General features: G+C 41.7%; 1 protein-coding gene across 2 annotated transcripts in view; it reads left to right on the top strand.

Moving 5' to 3' along the window:
- The window catches only part of pola1 (polymerase (DNA directed), alpha 1), a 62,367-nt gene that overhangs the window by 20,655 nt on the left and 14,830 nt on the right, over positions 1–26,882 (top strand). For both annotated transcript variants that reach the window (XM_072689925.1, XM_072689916.1), the window contains exons 27-34: positions 6,096–6,128; positions 6,236–6,328; positions 6,769–6,974; positions 8,392–8,524; positions 9,168–9,299; positions 9,412–9,586; positions 10,687–10,868; positions 14,664–14,795. In XM_072689925.1, the coding sequence (XP_072546026.1) occupies positions 6,096–6,128; positions 6,236–6,328; positions 6,769–6,974; positions 8,392–8,524; positions 9,168–9,299; positions 9,412–9,586; positions 10,687–10,868; positions 14,664–14,795 (1,086 nt within the window). The remainder of the gene's footprint in view (positions 1–6,095; positions 6,129–6,235; positions 6,329–6,768; positions 6,975–8,391; positions 8,525–9,167; positions 9,300–9,411; positions 9,587–10,686; positions 10,869–14,663; positions 14,796–26,882) is intronic.

Raw genomic sequence — 26,882 nt, 5'->3', positions numbered from 1 at the left:
ACCACTGAAAAAGGCTCCTTATGTAGTGCTTTTGCATTGTGCTTGTGTGGTTAGCAATGTGTTTTAAGCTGTGTTCTGATACTCACTATCCCCCTTGTTTTCTATGAAACAAAGTTTGGGGGGGGGGGTCGACTTTGTTTACTTTGTTATAGAATTTACGGTGCAACAGTGTATCCATTGCTCTAGGTTACAACCACGGTAATACTAAACATACAAAATGAGCCGAATTTTACTTGAACAGCAGCGTTATGAATACAACACAAAAAGGTCGTAGTGCTGTGGGATGCCGCATAACTATCCGACGCCTTCTAAAGAAGAGGACCTGCGCCTGTGGTTGAAGGCGCTAAATCGAAACCATCCACCAAACGTCAATTTGGAGCGAAAGCCAACACCAGAAGATCCTTATTTAGATAAATGTCTCTGTTTTGCAGCTGGTTAAGAGGACTCGTCGGCTGCTAGTGAGGTTCTTGGATAAATTATTATAGTCATAACTAGAGCTGGGCAATATGGCGATATTTTATCGTATCGTGATAAATTTTGTTATTGTGATATATGATTTTTCTAAGCATATTGAGGATACTGTTAGTGCCTAATAAACACTGCAGGTTTCATTACAAACAGTGTAATTAGACTGGTTTAATTGGACAAAGAGCAGCAGATGTTGCATAAAAATCACTGTACTCAGTGCAAGAGAGTATCTGGACAGTAGTTTATAAGAATCTGTTGATACTGATGTTTTAGTCTGTGATTATTTATATTGTGTATTGCAAAAAGTCTTTAAATATCGTGATAGTGTTTTTACCATAGCGCCCAGCCCTTGCCATAACAGAGTTTCTCCTCCACACAATGGTAAAAGCAGATGTATGGACATTTGTGTGGATATTTTAAATGAAGCGCCTTCAGCTACAGACGCAGGTCCTCTTCCTCTTTGGATGTGGTTCCCCACAACACACTATTTTTGTATTGTGTGGGAAAGCTAGTTAGCTATGCTCTAAATCAGTGTTTCTCAACCCTGGTCCCGGAGTACCATGCACAATTTAGTACTTGATAGTACCTGATTGAACTAATTGGCTCAGTACTGACTCCTTTCAGAGTTGCAAGGGTGTGTTAAAGTAGTGAACTCGCTGAAATGTGCAGAGTAGTGTGCCTCCATGATCACTTAATAGCCTGAGATAAAGAACCATAAAGTAGCTCGATGAGCTATTCTGAACACTCAGTGTCCACATCAGTAGCCTACTTCAAAATGCATTTACTTTTTTAATAGGATACGACTGTAAAACCAGAACCAGAAATTCTAACACTAAAAATGTGTGGCAGTGTGTAGCATGTGGTGCGCTAGTTTTACCCTGTCTACAGTTTGAGCCGTTAAAAATCTGCCAGACTGACGAATACAGCACATGGTGCAGAGTAAAACGCTTACTTTAATGGGCTTCTGCAGCCATAAGTGAATTCCGTAGTTCTGTCTACCAGTTGAACAAGCAACTGCAGCATCCTGTGACCGAGGAGTCTCGCAAAGCTGGTGTAATCCTTAATCCTTAGTCCAGTATAGAGAGAGCTTCACCACCTGGATGGAAGTTCTGTGTTTTTGTGACGTCAAGATGTCTTGCCGTATTAGCCAGCTGATTCTGAATTACGTTAACTATTTTATTAGCTTAGATTTGCACTGCAATTCCAGACAACTGGAATAGATGCTAAAGTAAATGTGCATATTCTTTTTGTCACTTTTTTTTTCTTGTGTAATGAGCCCGAAACTAAATAGATTAAGGTGGCTGCACTTCAGTTTCTTACTAATGAGCTCCAGTAGAATCCTTTTCTAATAAGTCTGTTTGGGCTTGTGGAGAAATTGTAGATTAGTAATTAATAGCAAATGAAGTACAAACAGATCGGAGCTAAAAACACAATTTGTCCATGCCGCTTGGGCTCAGTTTCTAACCACATGAATCATATTTACGCTCCACAGGTAAGTTGCACTGGAGCAGGTTCATTTTGGGTTTAGCTGAGATGAATGAGAAATGATGTCCTCAAGGGCTGAAACTGAATTACATTTCTGACTATGCTTGCATTGTCTGATCACTTACTGCGTGAAGCCCATTTTCTGTATACTTAATATGCATAAAAAACTCCACTACCTTTGGGTGGGGGTTAGTGAATTTTGGACCAGATATTTTGTTTCACAGGTTTTCAGCAATAACTGAATAACTAATGTGATTGGCCAAACAATTTGACACGTTTTGAAAATTTGCTCTTTCCTCATAAACTGATTTCAACTGTTTGTTACTGCAGTTCAAAATGTGTCCAGTAGATGGCTGTGATATCGGATAATAAATGCTGCCCTTGCATATTTGAGAATTCATCTAACTTGTTGCTCCTCTGAGATGCTCATTTTCCACTGAGTGCTTTCCTTATCTGATCATTTAATTTGACCTGCACTGGACATTTCTTCAGCATCTTTGCTCTTCTAACTTCAGCGCCCGCATGTAAAGGGGTGCAATTTGAGGTGTTGTGACATTGATGCCAGGTATGAATTTGTGATGCATTACATTAATGTTTTCCATAGAATAGCTGAAGACGTTTGCTGATGAAACGCATATTGTAGTTTATTCAGTGATTTTTGCCAATTTTATGACAGGAGAAAAAATGGAGAAATGAGTACCAAAATAACAAATGAATACACATAAATGCACATAGTAAGCAAATTTGGATCAGCCCTACTAAAATGCCTTGTGTTATGACTTTTATAGAGAAAATCACATGTACTTGTCAATCATTTTTACCATATGTGACTGGTACATGTACTAAAACATGCACTTTTATTGGAACAGTTTTACCAGAAAACAGCCCTCGATTGTTAGAGAATCCACTAATCACATAAGAGCCTGTCTACCACAACCCACAGCCATGCCTTTTGAGTCGTGTTAGTGTGCATCAGTCCCAGTTGGTGCAAGTTGAGCATTTTTCTTATTGTTTGATTATCTTGGGCATCTTTGCTTTTTTAGCACCAGTGGCCACATGGACAGCTTTGCAGTTTGTTCTGCATTTAAGAAAATTCATGTGGATGCCTGACTTTGCCTATATCATACTTTACTTGTATGTTTTGGCTCGTAAGCCGATCATTTCTTCTTTTTTTTTCACGCATTGGCCATTCCGTCGCATGGAGAGACGTTTTTGCAAATTCCATTCTGGCCTTGCAGTTCATGCTGCTGAGTGGTTAGCATCTGCTCGTCTGCCTCTGTTTCTCCCCTTCACTCCTTCACCCCTGCCCTATGGAGGTAGTTTGTGATGTCACTGCCTGTAAGAGCTGCTTAAGGCCGAAAGGAATTGACCTTGCTCTTACAATACGTTCAGAAGAGTAATGGGTTTAGCTTGGATGAATGATCATCTAAAGGTTGTATCTAAATGCCTGTAAAAGTGACCTTAAGTGGTTCAGTTAAGGTTTTCTTTTGTTATTATAAAGTAGGGCTAAATTGTTGCCAGTCTCCCCGGTCCACAGACCCACTGCCATGTCTGTTGTGCAGTGTTGATGTGTGAGTCCCAGTTGGTGCAGGCTGTGCTGCAGTCAGACTCTGAGGAGCACACCCCCCACCGTGCTGTGTTTGGTTTGCCTTAGAAGTGTTGGACGGTATGTGTTTAAAGATGAGCTTCCTCCCCCCCTTCACCATTCCTGTACCATGGTCAAATGACTTGTCTTTCACTGGTGTTGTCCCTCTTCTGTCTAAGGCTGTCCCTGCTGTCATAACATACTGACAAAGATGGGGCATGGAAAACCTTGTACGCATTCCTAAACTCATCACCATGGAAGCTTCCCCCATCACACACACACGCACACACACACATATACACTCACTCACTTGTATCCTTCTGTTAATGCCTACTGTCTCCTAAATAAATGAGCCTAAATGAACAATGAAGTAATCCTCTGAAATTTCTGAATTTCTGCTGTAATCGTGGCCTAGCTTCATGGTGGCCTCTTAAGGCTGCCATAGGGTGTAAGGGCATACACTGACAATTCTGCCTGTGTAACAGTCACAGATGGCTAAGAAAGTTTGTTTATCCAGTTGTCTGACTTCATGGGTCTACCTTAGAGCCCGATTATTCTGATGACATAAAGGCATTAAAATGAGGGATGCAATGCTGAGCAGCAGGCCATAAATTGTTCAGCTCTGTTGCAAACTAATGAGCTATTGTGTATGTGTGTGCGCGTGCGTGCGTGCTCCCTCGGAGCTGTGTTTTCAGGGTGACCTTGGCCGTATTCGCTAATGCGCAGGGCTGTTCTGTAATTACTCAAATCTGACCCTTTGCTTCCCCCTGGGAGGTATTTGGCACCTCATAAAGCATGCTTAGGTCCCGCTCCAGTTTCAAGGAGTGGAGACCCCACGCTCTGAAATAGCACCGTCCTTGTCCCTGGTAGGGGATGCAAGGGGTGGGGGGGTGGGGGGTCCTGGGTTTTACGTGTGTGTGTGTGTGTGTGTGTGTGTGTGTGTGTGTGTGTGTGTGTGTGTTGAGCATGGATGGCGGCGGCTTGCTCGATTGCTGTTGACAGGCTGCTGTAATGTTCCCCGGCTCTGTCCGGCCTCAGATTAGTGCCCTGATCCCGCTGCCCAGTCCCCCACCTGTTTGAGTCCCTCTCCCATAGAGGTCACCCCTCAGTGCCTGTGCATGGTGTGTGGAGAGAGTCTACGAGTGGGGCTGTCAGAATTGCTTGATTAACATTTGTGTTCACAAATATTTGGCAATAAGGAGTTCTCTTATTGGTCTTTCTTACAGTAAGACAAATGACAAATATATGTATTTATATACATTTTTTGGGCCTTTTAATTATTGTTTTTTTTATTCAGTTGATTCAGCGTTTTTGTTTTTGGTTTTTTTGTGGACAAATTTTCAATGTCTGAATAAAATTGTCAGTCTTGCTAGAGTAGCCGAGCACCTCTGTCATCTTGATCGTTTGGGGTAAAGTGGTCAGGATAGCAGTCTTAAACAAGACCAGAAAAAGACCAGAAAGAGCTAAGTCTTCTAGTGTATGGTTGCCGTAAGTCTACCTTAGAGCTAGCATGTGTTACAGCTGAGTCACGTGAAGCTCCTCACATCTTTTTTTTTATTATTATTTTTTTTATTTATTGCAGCTAACATCATTAGAAAGTTAAACATGTTCAGTTCTGTTTCATTCACTAATAAAGGCTTACGCTAACTAGCATTGCAGTTAATGATTGGTAGAGGGACGCTATTCTACGAGACCAGTTGTGTTGTCTTGGACTCCAGGCCTTGTTTTGCAGTCTTGAGACAGTTGCGTCACTTGGGAGCCTTTTCAAACCTTGAGTCTTTCTATTTATTTATTTATGTAATATATTTGTTTGGGTTATATTCATTTAAGTCTGTTTTTTATTATTTATATATGATGTATAAACCATGGCTCTTGAGGCCACTCCTTAATGTCCCCTTTCTGATGTCTCACATTTGACCACTTTTTATGTTCACCCTCGCTCACATTTTCGTTCCCTGACAGCTGCAACTGACGTAGGTCTTATTCTACAGCTGGATGGACACCCTCCCTCTCTTTTTCCTCTCCTCTGAGTCTCTCTCTCGCTTGCTCGCTCTCTCGCTCACTCACTCGCTCTCTCCGTTATGCAGGCCACCGGTGATTAAGGCCATTAGGCGTTATTATGACTCGGCTGGTGTGTGGGTTTGGAGCCACATTTCAGTGCTGCTAATAGCCCTCTTAGCCAATTATCCTCCATTTAAAAGCAAATCACCAAGGCTTTTTCTTTCCCCCATTGCTAAGTGTTGAATTACTGAATAGATTTGCTAATTAAATTCTTTGTGTGTTTCGCGTGTCACTATGCCTGTTTTTTTTTTTTTTTCAGTGAGTGTGTATTCGTGCGTGGACGCTGGGTTCGTTGCATTGTCTGTTTAACAGTTGTTTGTCCAGTATGTTCATGTCTGTGAAATGTTTCCTTTAGTCAGTTGGACCTTAGTGCAACCTTATTGAAATATGGATGTTCATTTTATTATTTAAATACAATAAACCACCTCTTCTGTTTCCTGTTGTTGTTGTTGTTGTTGTGGATACATAATCTACTATAATTTCCGTTCCTTCGCAGATCCTGATGCACACCAAAGACATGGTGCAGAAGGTGAGTTGGACAGGGTTCTCTGACCTGTAGTATGTTACTGTGCTCACACATGTTGGTCCATCTAAGAAAGTGTGTTGCATATGTTGATGGGATCTGTTTTGCTGCAGATGAATCTGGACGTTATCTACGGAGACACTGACTCCATCATGATCAACACTAACAGCACAAATCTAGATGAGGTCATGAAACTGGGCAACAAGGTGAGATCAGACAGAGGGAGTGGTCAGATTGTCCTGCTTGGTGAAGCATCAAAGACCTGTGATTATGTGCTAATAGAGCTGCACGAGGAGAGGCTGCATCTTCTTTGTAGGGTTACAATTGATTTTTTTGTGAGCTGATAAATACTGATCTGGACCTTTTGGGCTTATAATTGGACATCAGCAACCAATGATTGCATCTTTATTGCAATTTAAGATTTGTACTATATTTTAAAAAAATTAAGTATAATAAAATATACAAATATTAGTACATCCTTAAAACTACCCAAAGCTAAACTGAAATAAGCTAAGTAGAAATATTATGCCGTTTATGTAAGAGGTGATGGTGTGTCATGCATGCCTATTTTTTGACACAATGCTGTACCACTCAAGTAAATAGCCCTATACTGATGTCTGCTGTACTTGCGTTTGCCTCTGCTTAGGTGAAAAGTGAGGTGAATAAGTTGTACAAGCTGCTGGAGATTGACATTGATGGCGTTTTTAAGTCTCTATTGTTGCTGAAGAAGAAGAAGTATGCTGCATTGATGGTGGAGCAACATGGAGAAGGCCGCTACACCACCAAGCAGGAGTTCAAAGGCCTAGACATTGTGCGCAGGGACTGGTGTGACCTCGCCAAGGAGTGCGGCAAGTCAGTGTCTTTCAGGACCTTTCCCTTAAGAAATCACATTCCCGTTTTCTCTGCAGTGTCTACAACTGAATCATTTTACACCACTTGCACAGTTGTGGTCAGAAGTATACATACACTCATCATGGACAGGAACAGCATGGCAATACCCTGCTTTATTTGGATTTCTTTGAACTGATCTTTTTCTGGGGCTGTATGAGAATGAACTTCTTTAAGGGTGCACAAGTGTTAATGTGTTAAAGGGGGTTTTGTGAAATCAACATGGGGTCAAATTATACATAACGGTTCAAAATAAATGCATTGATTTGGCGATGCTGAAAGATAGAAAATGATAAACCATTGTATGAAAGAGCAAGTTGTTTGGAAGTGTAGCCACTTCACCAAGGTCTGGAAGTTGACCTAAACTGTGGCCCTAAGCTGAGAGCTGGTTCAGGTGGTGAGAAACAACTCAAGAGCCACCAAAGAACAGGCATGATATGAATCGAAAGCTATTAAAACACTAGGGTCACTGTCTGCAGTTTGTCACTATGGACTGAGAGACTGCTGTCCAAAACAGATGCCCTTGCTCTAAAATGTTTAAGTTCTACTAAAGTTTAGAACTGACAACATTGACAAAGTAAAGTCTTTCTGGAGACACACTTTATGGTTAGATGAGAGAATGATTGTCCACAAGGCACAAAGCTTCATTGGGGTTCTGGCAAGATGAGTGGCGAAATATCCAGTCAGAAATCGGACCCAATATCTGGATGAATAATTTTGACCCTGAAAAACACAACTAGAAAGTTTTTGTAGTTGTTTATCATCATTATTATTATTATTATTATTAGTAGTAGTAGTAGTAGTAGTAGTAATAATAATAATAATAATAATAATAATATATAAAAAAGATCTTATTTCCCAGAAACAGGACAGTTCAAAGAAGTCAATGAAGGCCCAATGTTGCCATGAAGTCAATAAGTGATTTTGTATCTTAATTTTCTAGAATTGAATACAATGATTTTATACTCTGTGTTGCCATGGTTCTCCTTAGGGCTGCACAATATATTGTTTCAGTCTCTCCATCACAATGTGCACAATATTCACATCGCAGGATGTGCAGTATCGGGTGCAATGTCAACTTCTATGCAAGTCATGTAGCAAGTCATGCTGCATTTATGCTGCATGCTACAAAGAGAGTCTCTGAGTACTATTAATTAGCTGCTGATTAATATCATGCCAACGTTTACTTCTGGAGAAATCTTCCTGTATTTTAATATAATTTTTTTAATGTTGCAATATATATCACTGGAAAATAAAATTTCTATGTTGTGCAGCCAGAGTGCTCCTCATAAGCCTAATAGAAGACTCCTATGCTCTTTGCGATATGTGTTGTTAATTCATTCTGCATCAGACTGTTTAGCTCTTGTTTCTTCCACTTCAGCTACGTGCTCGGTCAAATTCTGTCCGACCAGAACCGGGACGCTATATTGGAGAACATCCAGCAGCACCTCATAGAGGTGGGGGAGAAGGTGGCAAGTGGCAACATCCCTGTGAACATGTTTGAGATCCACAAGGTGAGATGCCGGTCGCTTTTGGGAGTGCTGGAATTGGTGGTTTTAGTAAAACATTCTGTACATACACTATATGAACAAAAGTATCGGGACACCTGCTCATGCCTTGTTTGTTCCAGAATCAAGGGCATGCGGAGTTCATCTTGATTTTGTGTGAGTAACTGTCCTTTCTCTTGTATAAAGAGAAGGCTTTTGGGGCATTGTTGTGAGTATTTGATTGTTGGTGAGCGTTAGTGAGGTCAGGATGTTGGATGATCTCAAACTCTGCGACTCATCCCAAAAGTATTGGACAGTCATTCCAAAGAAAACACAGTTCCACTGCTTCACAACTCAGTGCTAAGGAGACTTTATACCTCTATAGCCCACACCTGGCATTGGGCATGGTGCCAATGGGTTCATGTTAATCTGCTCCAGAGAGTACTATTCTATTGGCAGAATTTCTCTACAAGGAATAGATAAGCTGTGTGTGCATGTCCATGTCAGCAGTGGGAGCAACGTAAAGTAGCTGAATGGATTCATTAGAAGAGGTGTCCACAAACATTTGGACATATAGTGTATGTAAAGGTGTCTAAAAGAGGATGGCTCAAGAAAGCATTAATAGATAATAACAATGTGTGGATTCGTGGGTGTATATGTGTCCATTTAGGCCCTGACAAAGGACCCTCAAGACTACCCAGATAAGAAGAGTCTCCCCCATGTGCATGTGGCCCTGTGGATCAACTCTCAAGGAGGCCGGAAGGTTAAAGCAGGAGATACCATTTCCTACATCATCTGTCAGGTGCTCCTCAGGGACTTCTCTCAGTCTTTCTATGCATGTCTGTGAACTTAATGTGAGCTCTACAGTAGTTATCATGCTTTTCCATAACTCTCTCTTCCTTTTGGTGTGAAAGGATGGGTCGAACCTTGGGGCCAGCCAGCGGGCATATGCCCCAGAGCAGCTTCAGAAGCAGCCTGGACTGAGCCTGGACACCCAGTACTACCTCTCCCAGCAGGTGCATCCTGTGGTGGGCCGCATCTGTGAGCCTATTGAAGGCATTGATGGTGTGCTGATCGCCACATGGTTGGGTGAGCTCCCTCTTTGGACTGTTTTGTAGGGCAGGTGCAAATGGTGCTTGTCCCAGCACCTCCAACCAGGCAGTTTCATCTGTACAAGCAAAGTTGTCTTTTCATCCTGTAGTTTGGTATGTATCAGCATATCGATAGTATTGAGTTACTGCTCAATATGTTTGACTCTCCCACGACTAATAACACTTGGCTGGTCATTGTAGTCCTATATGTTTGGTAGCTTCAGTGTTTTGCTCTTTAATTCTGTTAAAGTTAAAGATCGGGTCATTTTGAAAAATGATCTTTGATTCTAAGCCAAACCAGCGATCTCTGTGCGCATGTGTCTCCTCCACTCTGTTCTGCAGCCCTTTGATGTGGCTTGACCCTGGAATGAGTGTGTGCATATCTTCCTGCAGATGGCAGCAGCTCCCGGGCCTAGGAGCTTTGGGGCCGCTGGTTAATCCCTGCAGCCTTGCAGTCAACACTTATTTATTTACTCACTTATTCACTTAGCCAAATTACTCAGGGGGATGTCGACTGTTTTTCCATGCTCTAATAGTGTTCAGTGTCACCTTGGGAAGATTAAATGGATATTCAGCTGCCACCTCTTAATGATTTGATGATCTCAGCTGCCTGCTACAAATCGGGTAGCTTTGTTGTTGTTGTTTTTTCCTGCCCCCCCAGCTTTGTCTCATGTTTCCAGTTTATTATTATCTCATTTCTCTCTGATCATCCATATCCCAGCTATTATTTATCCCTTTTATTTTACTTACCTCTTCTTTGATAACTCACTGCCCTTATAACTTTAATTGGTCAGGAGTTTGTGCTACAGTGACTAGAGCTTCTGTGACAGGCTTTCCTACAGTGAGAGTAGTCTTAAAGTATTAATAGGTGTTGATTTAATGAATGTGTGTGTGTGTGTGTGTGTGTGTGTGTGTGTGTGTGTGTGTGTGTGTGCGCGTGCCTCCTTAGAATAAAATCTTTCTGTGCTTGCTTTCATTGTAATTTAAGATGATTTTTTTTTTGCTTTTTCTGTGAAGTTGATCATCTGCAGATACAAGGTTTTGATCTACGAACAGATATTTATATTTGTTTTGTGCGTGTGTGTGTTTCTCCTCCAGGGCTGGATCCATCACAGTTCCGGGCCCAGCAGAGACAGCAGCGTGAGGAGGAGTCTGATGGTCTTGTGGGTGTCCCAGCACAGCTCACAGATGAGGAACGGTACCGTGACTGCGAGAGGTTCTCCTTTTGCTGCCCTAGCTGTGGCACCGAGAACATTTATGATGCCGTCTTTGAGGGAGCGGTGAGTAGCTAGGGCCAGACCAAAGTTATCAGTACAAGTTATCAATGCCAATAAAACGTATATTATTTGAAATTTGATGCGCCGTCAGTTATGTGTGCTCAGGCAAATGCGCACATAACTGCCTTCATCAGCCATGCAAACATGTTAGCTGGGGCATTTGTGCTGGGTTTCTCACTATTCAAGTTGGTCCTGCCTCTTCCATGAGTTAAATATCATGTAATGACAAGTAACAATAAATTTTAGGAGTGCAGGTGATTATTTCCTCGAGGAGGCAGTGGCCGGCCTATTAATGTGCTGTGGCTGCTCCCTTATTTTTAGCTACTTGGCAGTGTAGGATTGAGTTGCCGTTAGCTTTGGTTGGTGTGGTGGCTTACTCATGTTCTGTAGCACATGAGACAACCGTTTTATTCCATACTGAGGTCAGGAGGGTGAGAAAAGGGAACATTATCTACCTCTAATTAACTCACAGCTTTCTCTCGTCTTTCTGGAATTCATAAAAAATGAAAAACTCCCAATTTCTCCTGAGCTCTGTCCTCCTCAGCGTTTGAGAACTCCCACTCCACTCTGGGCAGGCACAAACCCTCTGAAATGACTGCAGGGCTTTCACACAGTCACACACGTACTGTTCTCACCCCTGATACGCATTGACATGCAGATGTTGTAAATGCACCATCCACCTTTCTTAATAAAAGTAAAACCCTAGCCTTGCCTTACGCTGTGAAACTTTTATTTAACTGAAACTAGGGTGGTACTAGGGTATTACTGATTTGATGAAAAGCAAACATGCTCGGGAATAAAAGGTGCCAATTGGCCACTGCACTGGGCTGCATCTTCAGTACCTTTAGTTGGAGTATACTTTAAGTATACTTTAGTAAAACTTGTATCCAAGTTTTAACCAATAAATTATCCTCCATTATTTCATCCACTTTGGGCAATAAGCCAGTTCCGCTGGTGACACCATGCTTACCTCTGTGGCGTTAGAGGCAAAACAACTCGATCTTTATCTCATCTGAAACTGACCTTCAGAAGGCTTGTCCTTTTATGTGGTCAGCTGCAAAGTGGAGATTGAAGGTGTCAATTTTATCCAACAGCAGCCCCTTAGCCCATGGCAGTGTAACACTCGCTTGGCGATGACTCTGATGTTCCAGCAGCTTCCAGTGCATATCAGACCAGTGCCTTGGTGGTTCTTGGGTTGTTTCTGACTGTCTGATCCAACTCCCCCCCCCCCCCAGTTGAATTGTCCAACTGATAATCTTAGAGTCTGTGGCAGTTTAGAAATCGCTCCAGGGGACATTCCTGAATTGTGTAATTATACAGTCCTCCTTCTCAGATCTGCACCTTGGAATTCCGTGGACTTTCCCTATTTGCTGTTTTACTGTTACTTGGTCAATCCATTGAGCACTGTTTTTCTCTATTACAGACGTATACCAATCAGCCATAACATTACCACTGACAGGTGAAGTGAAAAACACATTTGATTATCTTCATCCGCAGTGGCATCTGTCAATGGGTGGAATATACATTAAAGACTCTTCAAGGTGATGTGTTAAGAGCAGTGAAAATAGACAATCGTAAGCATCTGAGCCTCCTTGATAAGGGCCAAATTGTGTACTAGAGGACTGGGTCAGAGCATCTCCAAAACATCAGGCACGTTTTGTGTGTTTTCTCTAGTATGGAGGTACCACAGAACTCCTTCAGAGATTTTGTCCATGATTTTGAGAGTCCATGCCTTGAATGGATGGATCTGTTGTGGCAGCACAAGGAAGACCTCAGTATTAGGCGGGTGGTGTTAATGTTATGGCTGATTGTATGTTGCCGCTCATTCTGCCCCAAAATGGAACAGCTCAAAGAAAGGGAACAATTTAAAGCCATGATTAGCAACTGCAACTCTGTGATCGCCATCATCAGAGTGATTGGTCCATTTGCGTGATCCTATTGATTCGGAGGCTGGCTACGTAGATCACGATAGGCTGGACCAAGCTATCATAGTAGATGTGGGTGTTGACTTGCTAGCCAGGCTAACTAGTTAGCGGCAAATAGGTACGGTCATTTTAAAAGTTTGTTCTCTCTTGTTTATAAATGGATTGAGATGATTGGCTGTTTTGTGGAGTGGCGATGGCAACGAGTACTGTACTTTCTAACAAGTGTCGCTAAATGAATAGCAGGTGGCGTTGTTGTGCAGTGTCAAGCAACTGAAGTTGTGTAAAAGTTTCTCCACGTTGCCTTCCATCTCTGTCTGCAGCTCACAAACACACTCAGACGCTGATATACCCTCCCGCACGCACAGCCCCACACAAGGCTAACCAAGCCTCACTGATAAGACTGTGTAATAATTAGGAAAGCTGTATTGCTGAGCATTAGCGTGGGGGGATGAAAGGAAGAGCGGAGAGGAAAGCCTTGACTCGCAGACGGGCTGTCCAGGGCTGCTGAGAGCTCCGTTATCAGGCAGCCAAGCAGGGAGGAGGGTGGAGAGCAAGAATGCAAACATACTCGCTGGCTGCAGCCGGCCACAGAGAGTGGAAAGAGTATTTGCATAGAAGCACTGTTCCCCTCAAAGTGCTATTCAGTGATAGAAGTAAACATCATAAATAGGCTAATGGCTTGCAGCAACTACCGGTGGTCTGAATTGAGGGCGACTAGACACTTCTGCACTGTCATAAAGCAGGCTGTGTGTGTGTATGTATGTGTGTGTGTGTGTGTGTGTGCGCGCACGCGAGTAAAAGTGTTTGTGGCTGAGCAGAAGTTAGTGTGCTGACGCATTAACACCCCCGCCCTGAGCGTGATTTGGCTTGTTTGAGATGTAATGGCTGTTCCAGACAGCTCCGGTAGGGGCCTGTAGGGCTTGTGGAGTGAAGGGATATGGAGGTGCAGCCTTTTCCACCCACTGTTTAATCGCCACCAGTTCCTTCGTCCCTCGACGGGAGCGACGAGGGCTGCTAAAGCCTCCAGATCAGACGAGCAACATGCAGGGCTTTTCTTCTGCTGTCACCCAGACCCATGGCTGAAAGGTTAATGGTGTGGCACCCTCGCACTTTTCTTTTTCGTTTTCTTTTTTTCCCTCCCTGTTTTACAGTTTTCCCATCCTGTGTACCCTCCTGGGCTTTTTTTTAAGCAAAGTCAATGCTGAGAGCCATTGCAGTGCAATTTGTTGAGATGTCCAACAAGAGTCTGGTCTATTATTTATTTTCATTAATTTAACGGCTTATACAAGTATTGGAACACCTGCTTATTCATTGTTTCTTCCAAAATCAAGGGGATTTGAAAAGTTTATCCTGCTTTTCTTAGAGCAGCTCTCTACAGTCCAGATCTGAGGTTTCCTACTAAATTTGGGAGCATCAGTGTGAGGATTTGATTGCGTTCAGAAACAAATGTGTTGAATGGAGTATTGGATGTTGAATAAAATCATTGGATGAAGCACCATCATTCTAGAGAACACCATTCCACTGCTTCACATCCCAATGGGGATTTTAAGTTATTAAACAAAAAAAAGTCAAAAATAGAAATACAAGTTTTTTATCTGTATGAATGAGAGACAGTTCAGGGCAGCCAGACAGAAGAGAAGTTATCTCCATCGATCTTAAATGCAAAGTGATAGAGAGGTTGGAAAATGGTCATGAGTGGCAGGTTTTGGTATCAAAATCTACTCAAATGGAAGTGGCTCTCGTTGGGGGCAGGGAGGTGAAGAATATTAAATAATGTAGATGTTCAAATGCATAAATGCCATAAATACCAAGCCTCAAAATCAAGACTTGAAGCACATCTGAATTTGTCCTGATGTTGCTGTGTTTTTCTCAGGGGAGTGTTATGGAGCCCAGTCTGAAGCGTTGCTGTCACATCCCTTGCGGTGGAAGCCCCTTCGACCATCATGTTAAAATCAGCAACAAATTGCTACTGGACATCCGCAGACACATTCGCAAATACTACAGTGTGAGTACCTGCTCGTTTTATTTATTTTCAGTAATTTCTTTTTTGTTTTTTTGGGGGGGATGTTTTCCATGTATTTCACCTAGCTCTGTGGGGACAAATCAGGTGTCATAATTTTATAATAGTTTATAGTTAAACATTTTGACCAAAGCACTGTACCAAGGCACTTTTTTGTTTGCCCCCCCCCCCCTTCAATGCAGTATCAGTAGATTTCAAACATCTTGTTTTGGTATTTGATTTTTATTATTTTTTTCCTTTGCTGTTTTGAAAGATTAAAAAAAATTTTTTTTACATATATATATATATATACATATAAATGTTATATATTGTTTTCTCACCTATAATAATTTCTCAGCTAAAATAAATGATTGATCACTTTTCCCAAGTGCAGTCAACCAACCAAGACAAGCCTTGTATAGGCTAAAAATAGTCGTTTTCACAATACAGCCTTCGGTAATATCCGTCCTGCAAATGCCAGTGTTCTGATATTGGTTAACAAACGATACATTGTGTCGGCCTTGCGTACTGTGTAGAAAAGGGTGCCGTTTGCTTCCTTCTGCTGCCCAGTGTGCAGAATAGCTGAAATGGTTAGTGTTTTGTTCGGGTTGTTAAGTGCGAGTTTTACTGCATTTATCCGCCACCTTTGAGAAACAGTGGAGTGTGACTCAGACGCTGTGGTGGAGACTTTGTTCCTGACCACTCTGTAAGGACTTAACGCAGGTTAATTTGAGCTCACCTCGCACATGCTGTTTGTTTATTGCGGCCCTTTATTGAATTTCAGATGCGGCCTTTCGCCTCTGAGTATTCCTCCAAACAGCTGGCCCCCCCGCTGCGCCACAAATGGGTTTAATTTTTTTTTTTTTTTCCTCTCTCTCTCTCTCTCTCTCTCTCTCTCTCTCCTTTAATGTGGGTTCTGGCTGTGTGACAAGTGTTCAGATATTGGACCAACGTAAAGAGCCCTGATATGTTTGTGTCTAATTCCCCCCTCAGAAAGTTTGACTGACGGGGTTAATCGCGCTCTGCATGTTGAGTGGTGTGCTCCAGCTCGGATCAGTGACGGCATGTTGGGTGAGGCCTGGGTGATACAGCAGTCAATGTGTTGGTTTGATATGAAATTAGTCTTAAAATCGCAGCCATTAGCTCGTGGCCCAGTTGTTCGTTGGGAAACTGTTGGAGTTGTGAAAGCACGTTTTAAAATAATAAAATTCTAACCGGTGGTGGTGATTTTAGACTGGATCGTGGTTTTTGAGTCATTTTTTCATCTCAGCTAAAAAGAAAAAGGGTGTCGTGTGCCGTGGGGGTGACGATACTTTCGGATTATCTGTGAGCCGTTACAACACTGGTTTTATTATGCATTTAATACTTTAGTATATGTTCATTAAAAGGAAAGTTATGCTTTCTTAGAAACAGAAAGGTCTAAAAGAAACAAAGATCTTGCTAGTTCATTCTTGTTCAAATGGAAACAAATCTTAGTTATAACTGAATGCATGGCTTTGTAGTGCTACTAGTCTACCATTACTTTGTGGTTGAGAGTCTGATTGGGCCAAGAACCACGTACCTGCATCCAGGTTAGGGATATGTGCTCAGAAAAACACTCGCTCTGTCTTTTCTGTTGCATCCTTTACAGTGTGCCCTTGGCAACATGGTTACGTTAAATACACTCATTTTGTAGCTCATTGTAGCTTCACTATTGCTGCGAGTAAATGTGTATAGATTTTTATTTATTTTTTAAGCACCTTTTAGACAGTTGTTCACTTGATGTTTCTGGTCGGCTTGTATTCAGTATGTGTACGGGTTCTCTTGGGGTCTTTATTTATTTACGTTTTAAAACATTTTGTTGGGAAAAAGTTTTGTTTATACATTTGTGTGAATTTCACAATTCTGTTATTTTCTATATAAGTATAAGCAAAAAAAGAAATGCATAATGTTTTAAAGATTATGAAAGCCATATTGTCTATCATGTTGGTTCAAGTTTTGAGTATGTACTATAACTGCGACGTGACTTCTGCTCCGTATTACAGCAGTTTTGTCTGGAGGTTGTGGAATGCTGGCTGGATTCCGTAGCGCTGAGCGTCTCTTTGGTTCTGAGAGGCTGATTGGGGCTTTATGAATGTTCCATTAGCAGTCATCATCTCTGGGCCCAGACGGCAGAGAGGGAGCGAGTGCAAGAGCTGCGAGGGAGGCAGTGAGTGCTATTGGTGGGGGGGTGTTCTCCCACCGTGCTGTGCAGAAATCAATTAGTTGTGTGAATGTAGCCACCTCCCTCTGTGGGCCCTGTGCCTGTGGCCCCCATTGTCAGTATGTGTAAAACAGCTGCTGGCTGTGAATGCTAACACCCCTGTCAGCTCAGGACTCGGGCTCAGCGGACGCGGCCTTGCCGTCCCCTCCCACACTGGCAGCAATGAAGAGGGGTAATATTGTGTAATTAAGGATTCCTTTCAGCTGAGGGGAGAGCTCAAATAGAGCTGTTTGTTCGCGGAGATGGAGGGAGAAAAGCTCGCCTGTGTAATGGAGTGAGGGGGGACTTAGGGGCTTACATGGTTACAGATTGGAAGTCTGTGCTGTTTGTTGAGTTTAGCTGCAGAACACCAGCGAGGCATTAATCACCAGCGAAATTACTGCCACGTCCACCTTTAGCCCACCGCCATTATCAATAAAGCAGCCCCTTTGGAGACAAAGCAAATACACGCTCCTCTCCTTGCTCCCCCCTCTTCCCCCTGCCCCACACCCTAGCCCTTCTTTGCTTGTCATCCTTTCCCTGACTCCTAGCGTCTTCAGCGAAATGAGAGTGCAGCACAGAGTGGCCCCCCTCGTATTTACCCCCATTCTAATGTGGGTTGCCATGGCGTTTAACAAATTATTGCAATTATGTTTGTCGCACGGGTCTCCCCTGGTAACTGGCTGGGGAGAGGGAATAAATAAATAATTTTTTTTTTTTTTTTAAGGGAAAAAAGAGAGGTGGGGGGTGATAATCCTGTTTTGAACAAAAGGTCAAATTGCTGAATAGAAAAGGCTTGATTAAGGCGAAGATGTACAAAGTGGACGCTTTTTTGCCCATTCAGCTTCTCTGTGGTGCCTGGGCCAAGGCCTGTAAGTACATCTGTTGATTACTGAAGTACAAAGCCTGAGCAAAGCTGTTGTCTTGGGGTCTTTTTCACTGCCTGTAATCGCAGATGGGAGTCTGTCTGTCTTGATCTGTCTGGCTGTCTGACTCCCTGACTGTTTGTCTGTCTGTGAATTACGACTGCACAGTATGGACGTAAAATGTTGTTTGATCAAGCTGAAATCTAACCTCCACTTTATCAAACAGTAAGAAATATTAAATTACAAAAGTATCATTTTCTACAGTGCTGAACAGTATTCAAATACAAAGCTAGCTAAATCACAACTGCAAGCACAGTTCTGTGCATGTTACTGATGGGAAAACCTGCCAGGAACCCCTAAGAGAGGACTGGTGTAGTGGTAGTGGACAGGGTTTACTGGCCACACTTCAACACAGCCTTATTGACCTTATTGAGACTTTTCAATCAGATGTTTAGGCTGGTTATGGCAGTGAATCAGTGCTCTTTAGAGTGTCACATGATGTAGGAATAGTGAGTGAATGTGCCAGCGTGGTCCGAGTGCTGCTTTCCACAGCATGGGCCGGCATCTGCTTGCCAAAACCTGTGCAACTCAAAGCTGGGTCTTGCTCAGGGAATTTTGGGAACCTGAGGCTGGAGAGGAATCTTGAGTGGAATCTTAAGATAAAACCACAGCTCTAAAATGAAAGTTATTCCCAAAGTATTTTTTTTTTTTTTTAGACACTGAAGCTTCACTTTGAGATTTTTAATTAAGCGCTTCTTTACACATTGTTCAGCTGAATACGAACTGGATTTATCTCAATAAAGTATTTCCAGACGACCAAAGTTTGATTAACACAGTGTTTCACGTAAGAGCTGCTGCTGCTGCGTTTCCGTCTGCCTGAATCCTCACTACTGTTTTGTTCCTCCTTCTGACTAGTCGGCTGCTTCCCACTATGGTGACTAGTGAATTTTCTAGTCGATTAGTTTATGCAACCCCTATAATCTAGTCTTACGTGCTGCTGCTTACCGCTCATCATAAACAACACAAGACATTGTTAGTATTGTTTAGTGCAATTCCTTGATATCTGTTACCTCTATGGCCAATTGAGCATTCACAGGGCTAATTAAGCATTTTTCAGCAAACAAGAACTAAAAGTGTCGATGAAGGAAAAAGCCAATAGAAAAATCATCCTTCTTGGAAAATACAATGATGATGCTTTGTCATCGAAAAGTCATTATTTTCCTAACTAACAGTTCTCCTAATTTTACAGTCAACAGATTGTTTTCAGACAGTAATTTTAGTAATTTAGCTGTTTACTGAATTTTAGAATCTGACCTTCTGAACTCTGACTTTCATTTATCTGGCCTCTGTTCTCTCACCTCTTCAGTTACTTTTGGTGTCCCTCAGGGGAAAATGTTCTCACTGTTACCTCTAGGGCTAATTGTTTGCAAAAACAATATCCTATCATATGGTCATGCTGACGGTCAGGTGAAAAAATGTGTGTGATTGGACATGTTATTTGGACATGTTATTCTCTTGTCAAACGTAGCTCATAATTTTAGAAATATTCATATGCTTAAATTAGTTTTGCTTAACAACTTTGATTGATCGTTCATCCCGTTCACTAAAAACTCTTTGCTTCTGAGTGTCAGTCGCTCCTCATTAGCACGACTACAGTTGGTCCCAAATGCAACGTCTCGAATGCTCACCGGCATGGAGAAGTATTATCATATTAGACCTATTCTAGCATCCCTTCATCGACTCCCCATTCAGTTCAGACTTCACTTTAAGGTGTTATTGTGGGTTTTTTAAGGCACTAAATGGGCTGGCGACCACTTACATATCAGACCTGTTTCAGCTTTACACGCCTTTGAGAGCCCTGAGATCTTCCAATCAGTTCTGTCTAAGGGTCCCCCGTTGAAAGAAAAAGCTAAAGGGTGATTGGGCTCCATCAGTGACGGCCCCGAGACTCTGGAACAGTCGAGATCAGATGTGAACCTATCTTAAGGTCCTTTTAAGTCAAAAATCAAAACATTCTTTTGTCATTTGTTTTATCTTTTTTTTGTTTTGTTTTTTGTTTTAACAGCTGACTTTACCACAATTTCTTTGCATAGTTGAATGAATATATATATATATATATATAAAAGAAAGGGGGCAAATGTAAGATGAAACACAAGAAAACCAAATACTGGCGCATAAAGGGAATGTCTGTGGTGCAGTACTGCATAAAGAGTAACTGAGAAAGGTGGATTGTATTATAGTCCTTGATGAGGGGGAAAACGAGCCACAGGTGTCAGAACATGGGGAGAGTTGTTAGTGCACTGCTGCGGCTGAGATGCTGAATGTTACACCAGCATGACCTCGCCAGCTTTTTAAAGTATTTTCAGGTTAGTGGTTACAAATAGAATAACTCCTGAGCTGTGCATGTGTGTGTATTTTGTAATTTGCTGTTCTCCATGTTCTCTCACTGCTGGAAAGCACTTGTTTGGGTGTTAAACTCGACATTTGTGTTTTATCGTCTCAGCCCTTAACCCTCATCCCAAAAATGATTAATACCACTTTTGTCCTATCAAATCTTTTCTCTGTTTGTTTGAATATGTGCTCTTTTGAGAATATCTGACTTCTCTGGTGAGGACACAGCTTCTAATGAGACTTTAAAAAAAAAAAAAATAAGGTCATTTTTGTGCAGGTGTTGCTGCTAAACCTTCCTGTAGATCTTCTGCAGTCGAATGGGGGTTTCGAGTTTTCTCAGCCTTTGCCGTTCCTGTTAACTGCATTGTTTAACTCCGTTAAGCGCTAAGGAAACAGTTATCTGAAGGTGCTTTGCAATTTTCTAATAGCAGCTGCTTAGAAAACTCATGCTTTTTGATCATTGGGACATAGTTTGAAAAATAATTTATGAAGTTTTTGAAATTTGAAACAGTTGCCCCTCCTAACTGTGTGGGGGGAAAGGCTGTGGCCCAAAAAAGTTAATTATATGAAACTCCTGGTAAAAATTGTGAGCGCTCAAATTGCTTATTTTTCACTCTAAAATTGTTCCAATCATAGATCTTTCTTAAAATGTTGACAATATTTTGCAGTATTATTGTAAATGGAAGTGGTGTGAAGTCATACTGTGGCAATAATGTTTTTATCATGTATATAATATAATAATAACTGTGTTAGTCCATAGCGGTAGCATGTTGACTCAAGCTGTGTTGGCAGCGTGCTGGCCTTTTGACTTGCCCAGCACCGCTAGTGTTGGTAACAAACCATGTTTGTGAGGTTCTTGGCCCTCAAGGCCCTTAAGGCTCTTATGGCAAGCCTGAAGTCCTTTACCAGGCAGGGGTACATGAAATGGTGAATAACACATAATAAATGTTGTTTTATGCCACAGCACCTAAAAATAAAGAGCATGACTATTCTATACAGCCAGTGACGGTCCAGCTTGCCTTGTTTCTCATCTTTGAGATCCCTGGTTAAATTGTAGAAAATTTTCTTTACGAGTGGTATAAGGTCTTGTTACGTTAAGATGTTTTTTTGGTGAAGTTCATTATATGAAGTTATGTCCGAGAGAGAGAGATGTTGCATGCTGTTTTAGGGAATCGGGTGATGTCTTTTAGAATATATGTCAGTAACTATCACTTGCTTTATTTTGGGAGTTTCCTACACTGCTAGTGTTTGGAAATCTGCCACCACCCAATGATTTATAAATGTACGCTTTGTAGAAAGTTTTGGGACACCTGCTCATTCATTGTTTCTCCAAAAATAGACAGTATTAAAGAGTTTATCCTGCTTTTGTTGGAGTAACAGTCTCTGCTGTCCAGAAAAGACTTTCTGCTAGATTTTGGAGCATTACTGTAAGAATTTGGTGCTGGATGTTGGATAATTACCACCCCTCCTTATCCCCAACTCATCCCAAAAGTATTGGATGTAGCACCATCCATCATCTATACCAGAGAGCACAGGTCTTCCACTGCTCCACAGCTCAATGCTGGGGGGCTTTATACACCTCTAGCCCACACCTGGCATTAAAGCATGGTGCCAACAGGTTTAGGTTTATCTGCACTCCAGAATCCTGTTTTATTGGCAGTCTGTGTGTGTGCACATTGGGATGTCTGTGTCAGCAATTAGGTTAACCTCACATAGCTGAATGCATTAATTAGAAGGGGTATCCACAAACATTTGGACACATTGTGTGCATGTATTGAACAGTGTCTGTGCTGCATAGATGGCATCAGATAGTGTCTTATAGCGAGAGAGAAGTGTGTGGATTTCAGCCATGCAGCACAAAAAAAACCCACAGGCTTAAATACATTAATAGAGGTATGTAATGGAGAAAGAGGAGGCGAGAGATGAGGAAAGGAAAGCCTGAGCTCGCTCTCCTTTTATTTTCCTTTTTTTCCGGTGGCTTGCGTTGATCCATGGCCCTCGGGCTTTGCCCGGTGTTTGGTTAAATTATGTGGAACTCATTTGACGTCTGCAGAAGTGGCTGTATTCACTGTGTCAGGTATCGACTGGTATAATTATGCAATTATGAGGCTTTATCCTGCCTCTCTCTCTTGAAGCCAGCTCTTAGTGTTTCAATTAGATGTTTTTTTTTTTTTTCTTCCCTCTCTGCTACTCCCTGATTTTTGGTTCTATTTTTTCCTCCGTTGCTTTCTGTCTCGGTTACACTGAAGGCTTCTGAAGGACGCTGGCTGGAAAATGAACACCATCTGAACGCCATTTGATTTGTGCTTGTGTGTTTATTGCACTGTTCACAATATTGATGTGGGGTTGGATTTCTTTCTCTCTCTTTTTCCTTTGCTGTCCTTCTTTCTCGTTCTCTCTCTCTCTCTCTCGCTCTCCCTTTTAATGTTTTAACCAGTGCTTTCTGAATTGATGCTACATGGTTGCGTGCAGCTTATTCGACTTTGTGGTTAATTTCCTCAACGCTGTTGCACTGGTGATTGCTGATGTCACTGTGTTTAATGACAGTCTTCAGACTGAGTGTGTGTCTGTGTGTGTGTCACACAGCACCATGAGCCACTCTAACAGTACTAATTTGGAATGAAGAATTGTGGGTCAGTGAGCAAGTGAAATGGAGCAACAGGGCATTTTGGGTAATTTCCCTCTCACTCCTCACTTCTCCACTATTTCTTCAATAGCAATTCTGAATTCTCTGCAGGAGACCTGAACAACTCAATGCATCATCACGACCAAAGATTTAAGCAAATTAGTTAAGGTAAATGGTAAGTGCTTAACAGATAGCTGATGAGGTGTCAACCCTGTCAGATATAAACTTAGTTTATTCGTTTATATTTGATGAAATAAAAAACTCACTTATGCCATATTAATATATGATACTACTGTTTTTCTGGTGCATCTTATATATCTTGATTTCCTGATTCTGTTCATATGACCGTCCGTTTATAGCATTTTTTTATAGCATTTTCTTTATAGCATTGAGCAAAATAAATTTACTCATAAAACATTGCTTTGGTTAGAATGCCAAAACGTACAGCTTGTGGCAGGTAAATGTTACTGTACTATACTTTCTGTATTCAATGGGTAATACATGGGCCAAACCTGCAAGGAATTCCGAGTAACACCATCCCCCCGGGCTATAAAATTTCTATTGCTTAAAGTAAAACTATTTAGCATTATTTTAATGCTCCACTGACATGTAATAGGAGGAAAAAGTGTTTTCAATCATTGCTACTCCGGGCTCAATATGCTGCAAACTACATAAGAACTGTGTAGCGATGCATAACCAGGGTCTTATTTGTGGACCATCTGGTTATAGTACTGTACCGCCTCAATCCACATGCATCTTTCTCTTTCTGTTACAGACTGTTCTGTATCTGACAGCTTGTCCAGAAACTCATGTGTAAAGCGTGTCCTTTTAGCGGTGGCTCAAAGCGTGAATTACATTTTCTGACTGAAGGGGGAGCCCAGGAGCAAGAAATTCCTCTTGCATAATGCTGCTTTTAAAGGAATAGTTTTGAATCTAATGAACATAATTCATCACTTACCTCAGGTGCAGTCAATCAGCCTGGACCTGTTTCTGACGTTTGCATCTTTAGTTTAGAACAGAGAGTGCTAGGCTAAAGTTGCTAACAGACACTGGACTTGTATAGTCCCCAATAATCCCATTAAACATACACCCCAAACCAGCTTTCAGCCCACTTAAATCACATCCTTCAGTTATTTCATGTAGACCAACTGATGTTGTTTAGACCATAGTATGGCATACTTTGCTTGCTAAAAACATACATTCATTTCTCTGATTATGTGGCAAATAAATCACGGTTTTGGTATGCATTTATTGAGAGGAGATGGTGAAAGTTTAGGTCCAGGGTTTGCAACATTAGCCTAGAATCTCACATTGTAAGCCAAAGAGGCCCATTTCAGATTTGTCTAGGAAGATTGACTGCATCTGAGATCAGCGATAAATCATTTTGGTTGTTTTTTAGGTTTATTTAAGCTTTGTCTTGTTTTTGTTTTTTGACAGTTGTGTGTTGTTAATGCACTGAGTAAAGCTATTGGTGCATAAAATATGTGTAATATTTACTTGGACTACTGTTTGTCAGCTTCTGGAATTTGTAGCACCTTAAAATCAGTATTGGTATTGGTCAGGCCCTAATCATGATGTTGCGTATTTGCCATATCAATCATCATTAATGAGTGGTGTCACATTCAAAATGTCACTTCAGTTTCATGATGCTGACACGGAGTGTGAATTCTCTCGCGCAGACTCGCACACTCTCTATCTCTCTGCCCATGGGAACTGTTCTGTTGGTTTAGTCTTGGGCCTCCTGGAGCACAAAAGGGCCTTAGGGCAAACAGAGGGGTGATAACACTGTCGCTCTCCTCAAAATGAAAACCAAACAGCTCACATATGTCAGGATTCAATTACACTCTTTACACCCCCCTCCCACCCCCTCAAAGCGCCAAGGCTCGCTGCTAATTATCCAAATAACATCGGCCCACCACACAAAGTGCCACCCAGATGAGATTAATTGAAAAATTCTAACGAGCTGTTTATTCTGATAATGTACTGAGGAATGAACAATGCTGGTGTTCCGTGCGTGTATGTTTGACAGCGCAGGTGAGCGATAAGGCCCATCTTTCAGTTTAACAGGGCCCGAATGTGAGGCTGATAAGCCTGAAAGTGACCCTCCAGAATTAATCAGAGCTCAGGAAATGGGAACAAATTAACAGTTGTGGAGCGGAAAGAGCAAGAAGCTCTTTCGCTTTGTCTGCCATCCTTATCGTTCTCGTTCTCTACTCTTTCCTCACTGCTTACTGCTTTGTGTGTGTATATGTAGCTGCAATAATTAAAGATATTGACGTCATCATTTGTTTCCTTCCAGCTTTCATTACTGAATCTAATTGACCGGCACAGTCATGACCAGCACAGTACCATGGCTTTTTGGGCTGATATGTCAAACACTGCCAGTCATTACAATGTTTGGGTGTCGGTATCAGTGATCTGGTGGGGAGAGGGGGGCATTTCTAAGGTGACAGAGCTGGTGTCTGCTATGTGACTGTAAAGCATACAGCTGCGCAGCAGATTAAACAGGACAGCCTTGTGTAAACAAGACGTTTGCGCTGTTGCTTTAAGGGAGAACCCTCTGCTTTGAGTCACTTTTGGATATCATGCATCATGACGTCATGTATTCTGGTACTGTAGAAATTCAGTGATGCGTTTAAAAAAAAAACTGCTCAAAATCTTATTTTGTAACAAATAAATGTAAAAAATAAAATAAATGAATAAAAAATACACACTAATCCATAATTGGTTTTAATTCCAGATCAAAAACTATGGCTGCAACCATGAGCTAAAACTGATTCTTGAAGTCCGGTATCCGGTATATTGTAGTGAAGCCGGTATTTCTATATGTACCGGACAACCTGAGAACAGTTTTAATGCATGGTTCAGAGGTTTTTCTGTAGATTAGAAGTTGTATGTAGTTCTTTAAAGATGTAATGGAATCAAGTTGCTATGTGTGCTTTATTAATTAATTTATTTAGATTTTATATATAAATAAAAAATTGATGTATGTTTGCAACACTACTTACAACTGTTATAGGGCCTCAGAAAGAAAAAAACCGTTTAAAATTAGACTTGGTACAGCTTAGATTTTAGCACTGTAACAGTAAGAGGAAAAAATAGAGAATCATTTTTTGTTAGAATTATTCCTAACTCTTACCGGACAGTGTTGTGCTCTTGGTGAGTTCTCTCAGTGTAATGTGCTGCTAGCAAGTTTAGGAGATATTAGCCGGTTTAGCTTTTAGCAGTGAACCCACTCACTACTTCAGTGTTTCACTGTACAGTCCAGGTGTGCTGAAGAAAATGAAGCTCAACAAGGGTCTTTTCTTTCTCTGTATTTTGTAATCTAAGCTTGCAGCATGGATTTATGTACTGCTGTCATTGTTGACTAGTCCTGTACTGTTGTTGTGGTCAGACACAGCTAGCTTTATAGGCGAAATGTGAGAAGCATTGCTTTGTAACATTTGTAAATGTAACTTAAACAGTATATTTGATTTTCTACACTTGGGTTTGTCCTTTACTTATGAAATGTTTTTTGTTGTTTTCACAACAATTCATTCATAAGTTTTCTTATTACAGCATCTTCAGAATCTTCAGTATCTTAATTTTCTAGCTTCAACCATTCCTCCTCTGCTCTCGTCTCCCCTTAATAAGCTATTCCTCTGTGTTGCGCGGCCTCCTCTGCTGCGTCTCCTTCTCTGTGGCCGCAGCAAGGCAGCGAGGGCGACGTGCTGCTAATGCTGTAGGGGACAGGTGCGAGGGTAAGCGCTTTATTTGGGGTGAGAGGTGAGAGGGGGCTCTGTCATTAGCAGGGCATTACCCACATTAGCCCCGGCCTCTGCTCTAATGACAGGGGAAGAGGCAGGCAGGGCCAGTGGGGGGCGGCTGCACCTGTCCCAGGCTCCACATGGCCCGGCAGAGGAAAGCCGGGGCAGTGCATGTCTCTGATGATCAACACTTCCAAGGTTCCAGAGGGGGGATTGATGGGAAAATTTGACAGAATTATTTGT

Source organism: Salminus brasiliensis, chromosome 1 (genome assembly GCF_030463535.1).
Source record: "Salminus brasiliensis chromosome 1, fSalBra1.hap2, whole genome shotgun sequence".
In the NCBI taxonomy this organism is placed as follows: domain Eukaryota; kingdom Metazoa; phylum Chordata; class Actinopteri; order Characiformes; family Bryconidae; genus Salminus; species Salminus brasiliensis.
This window is presented reverse-complemented; position numbering and strand designations above follow the sequence as displayed.